This window comes from Myxine glutinosa, chromosome 6 (assembly GCF_964187855.1).
Source record: "Myxine glutinosa chromosome 6, kmMyxGlut1.1, whole genome shotgun sequence".
NCBI lineage: Eukaryota > Metazoa > Chordata > Myxini > Myxiniformes > Myxinidae > Myxine > Myxine glutinosa.
In genome coordinates, this window is record NC_136266.1 from 177,047,224 (window position 1) to 177,059,546 (window position 12,323).

Below are 12,323 nucleotides of genomic sequence, written 5' to 3' on the forward strand. Positions count from 1 at the left end.
AACTTGACATGTGGGAAATCACATTCCAGCCAAAACTTGATATGTGGGAAATCACATTCCAGCCAAAACTTGATATGTGGGAAATCACATTCCAGCCAAAACTTGATATGTGGAAAATCACATTCAACCCCAAAACTTGATATGTGGGAAATCACATTCAAGCCGAAACTTGATATGTGGGAAATCACATTCCAGCCAAAACTTGATATGTGGAAAATCACATTCAAGCCAAAACTTGATATGTGGGAAATCACATTCAAGCCAAAACTTGATATGTGGGAAATCACATTCCAGCCAAAACTTGCTTGTGGAAAATCACATTCAAGCCAAAACTTGACATGTGGAAAATCACATTCAAGCCAAAACTTGACATGTCGAAAATCACATTCAAGCCAAAACTTGATATGTGGGAAATCACATTCAAGCCAAAACTTGATATGTGGGAAATCACATTCCAGCCAAAACTTGCTTGTGGAAAATCACATTCAAGCCAAAACTTGAAATGTGAAAAATCACATTCAACCCCAAAACTTGATATGTGGGAAATCACATTCCAGCCAAAACTTGATATGTGGGAAATCACATTCAACCCCAAAACTTGATATGTGGAAAATCACATTCAAGCCAAAACTTGACATGTGGAAAATCACATTCAAGCCAAAACTTGACATGTGGAAAATCACATTCAAGCCAAAACTTGACATGTCGAAAATCACATTCAAGCCAAAACTTGACATGTGGAAAATCACATTCAAGCCAAAACTTGATATGTGAAAAATCACATTCAAGCCAAAACTTGACATGTCGAAAATCACATTCAAGCCAAAACTTGACATGTGGAAAATCACATTCCAGCCAAAACTTGATATGTGAAAAATCACATTCAAGCCAAAACTTGACATGTCGAAAATCACATTCAAGCCAAAACTTGATATGTGGAAAATCACATTCAAGCCAAAACTTGACATGTGGAAAATCACATTCAAGCCGAAACTTGATATGTGGAAAATCACATTCAAGCCAAAACTTGATATGTGGAAAATCACATTCAAGCCAAAACTTGACATGTGGAAAATCACATTCAAGCCAAAACTTGGTATGTGAAAAATCACATTGAAGCCAAAACTTGATATGTGGAAAATCACATTCAAGCCAAAACTTGACATGTGGAAAATCACATTCAAGCCGAAACTTGATATGTGGAAAATCACATTCAAGCCAAAACCTGACGTGTGGAAAATCACATTCAAGCCAAAACCTGACGTGTGGAAAATCACATTCAAGCCAAAACTTGACATGTCGAAAATCACATTCAAGCCAAAACTTGATATGTGAAAAATCACATTCAAGCCAAAACTTGACATGTCGAAAATCACAATTCAAGCCAAAACTTGATATGTGAAAAATCACATTCAAGCCAAAACTTGACATGTGGAAAATCACATTCAAGCCAAAACTTGATATGTGAAAAATCACATTCAAGCCAAAACTTGACATGTCGAAAATCACAATTCAAGCCAAAACTTGATATGTGAAAAATCACATTCAAGCCAAAACTTGACATGTGGAAAATCACATTCAAGCCAAAACTTGACATGTCGAAAATCACATTCAAGCCAAAACTTGATATGTGAAAAATCACATTCAAGCCAAAACTTGACATGTCGAAAATCACATTCAAGCCAAAACTTGATATGTGAAAAATCACATTCAAGCCAAAACTTGACATGTGGAAAATCACATTCAAGCCGAAACTTGATATGTGGAAAATCACATTCAAGCCAAAACTTGACATGTGGAAAATCACATTCAAGCCAAAACTTGATATGTGGAAAATCACATTCCAGCCAAAACTTGATATGTGAAAAATCACATTCAAGCCAAAACTTGACATGTCGAAAATCACATTCAAGCCAAAACTTGATATGTGGAAAATCACATTCAAGCCAAAACTTGACATGTGGAAAATCACATTCAAGCCAAAACTTGACATGTGGAAAATCACATTCAAGCCAAAACTTGACATGTGGAAAATCACATTCCAGCCAAAACTTGACATGTGGAAAATCACATTCAAGCCAAAACTTGACATGTGGAAAATCACATTCAAGCCAAAACTTGACATGTGGAAAATCACATTCAAGCCAAAACTTGACATGTGGAAAATCACATTCCAGCCAAAACTTGATATGTGAAAAATCACATTCAAGCCAAAACTTGACATGTCGAAAATCACATTCAAGCCAAAACTTGATATGTGGAAAATCACATTCAAGCCAAAACTTGACATGTGGAAAATCACATTCAAGCCAAAACTTGGTATGTGAAAAATCACATTGAAGCCAAAACTTGATATGTGGAAAATCACATTCAAGCCAAAACTTGACATGTGGAAAATCACATTCAAGCCGAAACTTGATATGTGGAAAATCACATTCAAGCCAAAACCTGACGTGTGGAAAATCACATTCAAGCCAAAACCTGACGTGTGGAAAATCACATTCAAGCCAAAACTTGACATGTCGAAAATCACATTCAAGCCAAAACTTGATATGTGAAAAATCACATTCAAGCCAAAACTTGACATGTCGAAAATCACAATTCAAGCCAAAACTTGATATGTGAAAAATCACATTCAAGCCAAAACTTGACATGTGGAAAATCACATTCAAGCCAAAACTTGATATGTGAAAAATCACATTCAAGCCAAAACTTGACATGTCGAAAATCACAATTCAAGCCAAAACTTGATATGTGAAAAATCACATTCAAGCCAAAACTTGACATGTGGAAAATCACATTCAAGCCAAAACTTGACATGTCGAAAATCACATTCAAGCCAAAACTTGATATGTGAAAAATCACATTCAAGCCAAAACTTGACATGTCGAAAATCACATTCAAGCCAAAACTTGATATGTGAAAAATCACATTCAAGCCAAAACTTGACATGTGGAAAATCACATTCAAGCCAAAACTTGATATGTGAAAAATCACATTCAAGCCAAAACTTGACATGTGGAAAATCACATTCAAGCCGAAACTTGATATGTGGAAAATCACATTCAAGCCAAAACTTGATATGTGAAAAATCACATTCAAGCCAAAACTTGCCATGTGGAAAATCACATTCAAGCCGAAACTTGATATGTGGAAAATCACATTCAAGCCAAAACTTGACATGTGGAAAATCACATTCAAGCCAAAACTTGATATGTGAAAAATCACATTCAAGCCAAAACTTGATATGTGGAAAATCACATTCAAGCCAAAACTTGACATGTGGAAAATCACATTCAAGCCAAAACTTGCTATGTGGAAAATCACATTCAAGCCAAAACTTGCCGTGTGGAAAATCACATTCAAGCCAAAACTTGACATGTGGAAAATCACATTCAAGCCAAAACTTGCTATGTGGAAAATCACATTCAAGCCAAAACTTTCCGTGTGGAAAATCACATTCAAGCCAAAACTTGACATGTGGAAAATCACATTCAAGCCAAAACTTCACATGTGGAAAATCACATTCAAGCCAAAACTTGATATGTGGAAAATCACATTCAAGCCAAAACTTGACATGTGGAAAATCACATTCAAGCCGAAACTTGATATGTGGAAAATCACATTCAAGCCAAAACTTGACATGTGGAAAATCACATTCAAGCCAAAACTTGATATGTGGAAAATCACATTCAAGCCAAAACTTGATATGTGGAAAATCACATTCAAGCCAAAACTTGCTATGTGGGAAATCACATTCAAGCCAAAACTTGATATGTGGAAAATCACATTCAAGCCAAAACTTGCTATGTGGGAAATCACATTCAAGCCAAAACTTGATATGTGGAAAATCACATTCAAGCCAAAACTTGATATGTGAAAAATCACATTCAAGCCAAAACTTGACATGTGGAAAATCACATTCAAGCCGAAACTTGATATGTGGAAAATCACATTCAAGCCAAAACTTGATATGTGAAAAATCACATTCAAGCCAAAACTTGACATGTGGAAAATCACATTCAAGCCGAAACTTGATATGTGGAAAATCACATTCAAGCCAAAACTTGATATGTGAAAAATCACATTCAAGCCAAAACTTGACATGTGGAAAATCACATTCAAGCCGAAACTTGATATGTGGAAAATCACATTCAAGCCAAAACTTGACATGTGGAAAATCACATTCAAGCCAAAACTTGCTATGTGAAAAATCACATTCAAGCCAAAACTTGATATGTGGAAAATCACATTCAAGCCAAAACTTGACATGTGGAAAATCACATTCAAGCCAAAACTTGCTATGTGGAAAATCACATTCACGCCAAAACTTGCCGTGTGGAAAATCACATTCAAGCCAAAACTTGACATGTGGAAAATCACATTCAAGCCAAAACTTGACATGTGGAAAATCACATTCAAGCCAAAACTTGATATGTGGAAAATCACATTCAAGCCAAAACTTGACATGTGGAAAATCACATTCAAGCCAAAACTTGACATGTGGAAAATCACATTCAAGCCAAAACTTGACATGTGGAAAATCACATTCAAGCCAAAACTTGCTATGTGGAAAATCACATTCAAGCCAAAACTTGACATGTGGAAAATCACATTCAAGCCAAAACCTGACATGTGGAAAATCACATTCAAGACAAAACTTGCCATGTGGAAAATCACATTCAACCCCAAAACTTGATATGTGGAAAATCACATTCAACCCCAAAACTTGACATGTGGAAAATCACATTCAAGCCAAAACTTGACATGTGGAAAATCACATTCAAGCCAAAACTTGATATGTGGAAAATCACATTCAACCCCAAAACTTGATATGTGGAAAATCACATTCCAGCCAAAACTTGCTTGTGGAAAATCACATTCAAGCCAACACTTGATCTGTGGAAAATCACATTCAAGCCAAAACTTGATATGTGGAAAATCACATTCAACCCCAAAATTTGACATGTGGAAAATAACATTCAAGCCAAAACTTGATATGTGGAAAATCACATTCAAGCCAAAACTTGATATGTGGAAAATCACATTCAAGCCAAAACTTGATATGTGGAAAATCACATTCAACCCCAAAACTTGATATGTGGAAAATCACATTCAAGCCAAAACTTGATATGTGGAAAATCACATTCAACCCCAAAACTTGATATGTGGAAAATCACATTCAACCCCAAAACTTGATATGTGGAAAATCACATTCAAGCCAAAACTTGATATGTGGAAAATCACATTCAACCCCTAAACTTGATATGTGGAAAATCGCATTCAAGCCAAAACTTGATATGTGGAAAATCACATTCAACCCCAAAACTTGATATGTGGAAAATCACATTCAAGCCAAAACTTGACATGTGGAAAATCACATTCAAGCCAAAACTTGACATGTGGAAAATCACATTCAAGCCAAAACTTGACATGTGGAAAATTACATTCAAGCCAAAACCTGACGTGTGGAAAATCACATTCAAGCCAAAACCTGACATGTGGAAAATCACATTCAAGCCAAAACTTGGTGTGTGGAAAATCACATTCAAGCCAAAACTTGACATGTGGAAAATCACATTCAAGCCAAAACTTGACGTGTGGAAAATCACATTCAAGCCAAAACTTGGTGTGTGGAAAATCACATTCAACCCCAAAACTTGATATGTGGGAAATCACATTCAACCCCAAAACTTGATATGTGGAAAATCACATTCAAGCCAAAACTTTTTGTGTGGAAAATCACATTCAAGCCAAAACTTGATATGTGAAAAATCACATTCAAGCCTAAACTTGATATGTGAAAAATCACATTCAACCCCAAAACTTGATATGTGGAAAATCACATTCCAGCCAAAACTTGGTGTGTGGAAAATCACATTCAAGCCAAAACTTGTTGTGTGGAAAATCACATTCAAGCCAAAACTTGCTATGTGAAAAATCACATTCAAGCCTAAACTTGATATGTGAAAAATCACATTCAACCCCAAAACTTGATATGTGGAAAATCACATTCCAGCCAAAACTTGATATGTGGAAAATCACATACAAGCCGGAACTTGACCTGTGGAAAATCACATTCAAGCCAAAACTTGATATGTGAAAAATCACATTCAAGCCAAAACTTGACATGTCGAAAATCACATTCAAGCCAAAACTTGATATGTGAAAAATCACATTCAAGCCAAAACTTGTCATGTGGGAAATCACATTCAAGCCAAAACTTGCCACGTGGAAAATCACATTCAAGCCAAAACTTGATATGTGAAAAATCACATTCAAGCCAAAACTTGCCATGTGGAAAATCACATTCAAGCCAAAACTTGATATGTAAGTAGTTTTAACAAGCGTTATGCCTAGGCCCCCTGTCGGTGAAGTGATGTGAGTTGACAAAGTGGAAGACGCAAGGCGGCCATCTTGGATTTTGACGTGGCGACCCAATTTTCAATAGCGTTCTCCCTTATGCGTAGATACACCCACACACCAGATTAGAAGTTAGTAGTTCTTTTATTTTTCACGATATTTCGCTCACAAGGTTTAGACATATATATGGTGGCGGCCATCTTGGATTTTGACGTGCGACCCAATTTTCAAAAGCTTTCTTCCTTCTGCCGAGATACACCCACACACCAGATTAGAAGTTGGTACTTCACTTATTTTTCAAGATATTCTGCTCACAAGGTTCAGACATACATGGCGGTGGCCATCTTGGATTTCGACGTGGCGACCCAATTTTCAACAGTGTTCTCTCTTATGCGTAGAAACACCCACACACCAGATTAGAAGTTAGCAGTTTGTTTATTTTTCAAGATATTCCGCTCACAATGTTCAGACATACATGGCGGCGGCCATCTTTGATTTTGACGTGGGTTGCACCCACACACCAAATTAGAATTCGGTCCTTCACTTACGCACGCACGCACGTCCGCATGCACGCGCGGACGCGCGCACGGACGGAGGGGAAAACCATAGTCCCCCTTTCGCTCCGCGGTGCGACGGGGGACAAAAACATCTGTCTTGTGACAATTGTTGGCATTTTTGTTGTGACCATCTTTGCGTGTGATGAAATTAGGAACCAATAGTTATTTAAAATCACACAATGCTTCTACCTTGATTTGGCATCGCTGTCAACTTGACAACTGTGGAATGTCCCTATTGACATGTTTATACCTTGCTGGATCTTTACCCTAAATTTCTGAGACGTCCTCTCTCATTATGGATGTGCTGTATGCATTCCACATCGGCCATCTACTCATCCAGTAGGATAGTCAACTTCCATGGTCACGCTGTGCTTGTGGAATCAACTTTGTTTGAAATGTGTCATCTTTTCCCACTCTGTTAACTCTCGAGCCTTGAATCGTGCATATAATATCAGTGCAAAAAATAAAAACAGGCCAAAAGATTATATATCGCGTCAACAAAAGTACATGGACAGATGATCGGTTGGTCGATCGGTCGGTCGGATGGATGTCATTTTAATGTCCCGTCACCGACCTTGTTGGAGGGGTAGGGGACAATAAATCTATCTCTGCCACTGCAATCGTTTTTGGGACACTTTTTTGGGGAAAAACTATTGGAAAACTCTCAATAATTAGCAACTTTTAATTTTCTCACCTTCAGGTCTCCTGAAACTCTCAATAATGATCTCACCTTCAGGTCTCCCAAACCAATTAAAGCAAACATTATTTAAGAAGCACAGAAGTTTATCATGTGGTTTATTTGTGAGTGTGTGGTTTGTGTGGTTGTGGTTTTTGCACGTGGTTGGGTACTTTACAACACTTGCATTTAGTTTGTTACATAGCAGGGTTTGTCGTGCAGATAGACGGGAATGTAACGCTGAGTGTTGGTATACAAAATGCTCTCCCGACAACATAATGTCCATTTCTAATCCCTTGTCCCTCAAGCCTGCTCGAAGACATTTGGGAAGCTGCAGATTCATTCCCATGGCGCACAAACCTTACTGTCTTTCAGCCTGCTATGGAAGGTGTGTCTTTTAATCCAAAATGTCATTTTTGTTTTGGTCTTTATATGCCTGTGCTGCATTGCCATAATATTCTGAGTTATTTTTTCAAGTGTTTTTTAAGTATACATGTATACATACATATATATATATATCTATATATATATCTCTCTATATATATATACTAGCAGAGGTACCCGGCTTTGCACGGGAGTGGGAGGAGGAGGGGAGGGGGAAGAGGAGGGGAGGGGAACGGGGGGGAGGGGGGGAGGGGGAAGCGGGGGAGGAGGAGGGGAGGGGGAAGAGGAGGGGAGGGGAATGGGGGGGAGGGGGAGGGGGGGGAGGGGGGGAGGGGAAGGGGGGGAGGGAAGGGTGCGGGGGTGCCCAGGGGAAGAAGGGCCCCTCCCCTCCCCCTCCCCCCCCTTTCCCCTCCCCCCCTCCCCTCCCCCCTTCCCCCTCCCCCTCCCCCTTCCCCCCTCCCCCCTCCCCCCCTCCCATCCCCTTCCCCCTCGTTCCCCTCCCCTTCTCTTCCCCCTCCCCTCCTCCTCCCCCTTCACACCAGGGGGGTTGACTCAGCCTGTCATCCCACCGAGGTCGGAAGTCGGAACTCATTGTCGTCAAATAAATGTAGCCTGTATGTTTCACTCTTTGTCACATGCCGTTGGTCCCATGTCAATCGGATGAAGTTGAAAAATTAACGTTACGAAGGTTCTCTGGGCTCCCTCCCTTAGATTCCCTCCCTCTTCTGCTAGTGCTAATTACGCGTAACACACTAATTTTAAAACCCGAAGTTTTTTTAATTTTAAGGTGTGCTGTAGTCAGAAGCGCTAGAAGCGCTGCGCTCCCTCCCTTCGAATCCCTCTCTCTTCTGCTAGTAATACGCTAATTTTAAAACCCGAAATTTTTTAAATTTTATGTCTCCGTGACATTCCTGGGACCATCCCGAGTCGAACAGTACTTTCCGCTCGCAAATCCGTCCACGGGTTCTCGAGATCTTAGAGATCATAGATAGAGGCCAACTCTACTTTATATATATAGATATATATATATATATATATATATATATATATATATATATATATATATATATATATATATATATATATATATATATATATATATCTATATATATATATATATATATATATATATATATATATTATATATATATATATATATATATATATATATATATATATATATATATATATATATAATCGGGAGGCCTGGTGTTGGCTTAGCGGTTAGGGTGCCGGCTTGGGATCTCAGGATCCTGAGTTTGAATCCCGGTCAATCGCTGAATTAACGCCAGGGGGGTTGACTCAGCCTGTCATCCTTCCGAGGTCGGCAAATTGAGTACCAGCTTGCTGGGATGAATGATCCGGGTGTGTACCCTGGTTTAGAATAGGTACACCGTATCCCTGCGCATCGTAAGAGGTGACTAATGGTTGGCGTCAGGAAGGGCATCCGGCCATAAAAAACATTGCCTCAAACAGGGAACCATGATTGTCATGGGGCCCGCAGGGCTAACCCCCGCTCTAGCGGGGAAAATGGCCTTAAAACGATCATTCATTCATTCATATATATATAATCGGGAGATTAAATATGAGGCAGACGTAGCTTCAGGACGGTCGATCTTTAATTCTCGACAAGCTTTCGACCAACAAAGGTCTTCTTCTTAGTCTACAGAAACAACAGGCATGTATATCAGACAAGTATATACAGTGATATGTGAGTAAGATGTGTGATATGTGTAGAAGATGCATATAAAAGAAGAGCCACGCTAAAGCTGACTCACCGTCCCCAAGTTCAGCGGAAGTGAAGCGCAGCTTACAGTTACCGTTCATGTTACAGTTTGTGCATGTGCATATACAAATATAAATATACATACATAAACACACATGCATATATTCATATACCATTTATATTTATATAAGTACCTATATTTGTAAATGACATATAAAGGTAGAATGAATGGGTTACGGTTAATGATTTGATTGGGTTGATGTTGAACCATTCTTTAATCATCAAAATTTATGCCATGAGGGATTTTTGTCCGAAGTTTATGTATCCAAAAGGACTCACGTTTCAGAATCGTGGTGTGTGATTGAATTGAATTGAATTGAATTAAAAAAATCATTGAATCAATTACAAATCGATCACACACCACGATTGCATATAAATGTAAATGACGTCATGCATATAAATTATACCAACACATCATCATTGGTATAATTTATGCACATGTCAGTGTCATGTCATAGGGTTAGTGTGCTTCCTAAGTTAAATTGAATATTCCTGGCTGCAAACCTCCTAATTGTTGATGAGCAGGGCAGAGACAATGTGTCAGCATGGCAGGCTACACTTGTTGCTAACAGGTTGTGCAGCAATTGCTGGGGTGAGACTCAATCTGTGCCTTGCTTCCCAGTCAAGTTAGGGGGTTCAACCTGCATATATATAGTGAAGCAACTTCTAAACATTGAGCTTTTAACTACTTAACGTGTATCAAGCCTCCCTATGGCACCGTCTTGCTGAATGGATTTGCATTGAGCAGGGTATATAGTTATACAGGTTAAAATGAGAAGCTCTGTGAGATCTCTTGATTTCCGGTGTTTTTAGAGGTATTTTAGAGGTATTTTTAGATGGGCTTTTTCGATGGGCTTTTTCAACCTAGAAGAAGATGAACCAATTTGAAGGTTTTCAAATTCCATGATCAAAGCGTTGAGCTCCACGTATGAACAGGTGAATGGAGTGTAACAAAACACTCGTAAGGACCATTAGATATACATCCAAGTCCTTTGATGGAATCACAGGTTGTTTTTTGCGAGATATTAAAAAGCCAGGAAGAGAGGGGGTGGGGAGGAGGGGGAGGTCAAAGATTTCTCTCCGAAGTTTGATCCCAAGTTGTTTTTTTTTCCATTAACCAAACTTTCGGTGGCTAATTCGATGGAAGTTCGTGGGCGATTAAACCGAACTTAGTTTTTTCCTTTGTTTTTGAAATTCCGATTTCTAAGCGCTCACTTTAAGTCGTTAAAGTTTCGTTTATAATCGAGTCTTTTGTCACATGTCAAATCATTTTTCGACATTATTGTTTAAATAAAGAATTATTCGCTTTTATATAGAACTAGTTTCATGTCAAAGGTCCAAACACCAGAGAGCCAGGTGCTGTATGATGTACGTATGTTCACGATTCGGTTTGCTTTTTATTCCCATGTCCAACACAAATTGTCATTCATAATCCCAAACTTTGCATCTTTCTTAAGTTTGGAAGAAATGCGTTTTCGAAAAATAGTGTTTCTTTGTCCAAGCTGTTTTATAATATGAATTCCCTGACAAGGAACTTCAACGCAGCTAGTAGGAGGCCATTTAGGCCCATCAATGCCTGCACTATTATTGGAGGCCATTTAGGCCCATCAATGCCTGCGCTATAATTGGAGGCCATTTAGGCCCATCAATGCCTGCGCTATAATTGGAGGCCATTTAGGCCCATCAATGCCTGCGCTATAATTGGAGGCCATTTAGGCCCATCAATGCCTGCGCTATAATAGGAGGCCATTTAGGCCCATCAATGCCTGCGCTATAATTGGAGGCCATTTAGGCCCATCAATGCCTGTGTTATTATTGGAGGCCATTTAGGCCCATCAATGCCTGTGCTATTATTGCCAACTGTTGTCTGTGCTCTGTCGTCTAAATGCTGAGAGGCAAGCAAGGAAGTAGCATGTACCGTTGGTATGATTCGGCCAGGGTTTGAACCACAGACCTCCCAAACCCAGAGCAGACGCTGTAACGATTACGTCCATCGAGGCCCAGTTGTGTTAACTTTAATGTTTGCTAACTCGGCCAATCCTGTTAACTTGCTGGCTTGGAGGCAAGTTAACAGGATTACCTCTATTTTTCATCCCAGCTTCATGTGACTGATCTCTTTCACTGAACAGTCTTTGCACATGGGAAAGACTTTTGTTATTACAGGTGGTAATGCTTAAAATTTAAACCTACATACTTAGCACATTGATATACTCTTCATCTTTTATTCCTTCAAATGATTTTTCCATTTGCTAAAATCAGGAATTATTGACTTTTTTTTTGCTCTCCAGGACTCATAAAGACTTTGAGGCTGACATTGCAGAAAGGACTGTCTGCGAAAGGGAATCACAGTGCAGTGAGTCCTGGAACATGCGTGCAAAGTGCACAAAATGAATGTGTAAAATTATGCCTCACTTGTGTAAACTACAGGTGTAAACTAACCCTAACCCGAACCCTAACAACTCGGCAAAAAATAAAATTGCCAAAGGTTTTCTATTCCAGCATTGTGTCCATGAAATTAGTACAAAGTGTACACTGTGTGAAGCATGATAACAAACCA

The 12,323-nt window shown here is 39.0% G+C and overlaps 1 protein-coding gene across 1 annotated transcript in view; it reads left to right on the forward strand.

Annotated features, from left to right (window-relative positions):
• The window catches only part of LOC137429501 (uncharacterized), a 278,822-nt gene that overhangs the window by 58,062 nt on the left and 208,437 nt on the right, over nucleotides 1-12,323 (forward strand). The window contains exons 9-10 of the mRNA XM_078781105.1: nucleotides 7,905-7,984; nucleotides 12,055-12,119. Coding sequence (XP_078637231.1) covers nucleotides 7,905-7,984; nucleotides 12,055-12,119 — 145 coding nt within the window. The remainder of the gene's footprint in view (nucleotides 1-7,904; nucleotides 7,985-12,054; nucleotides 12,120-12,323) is intronic.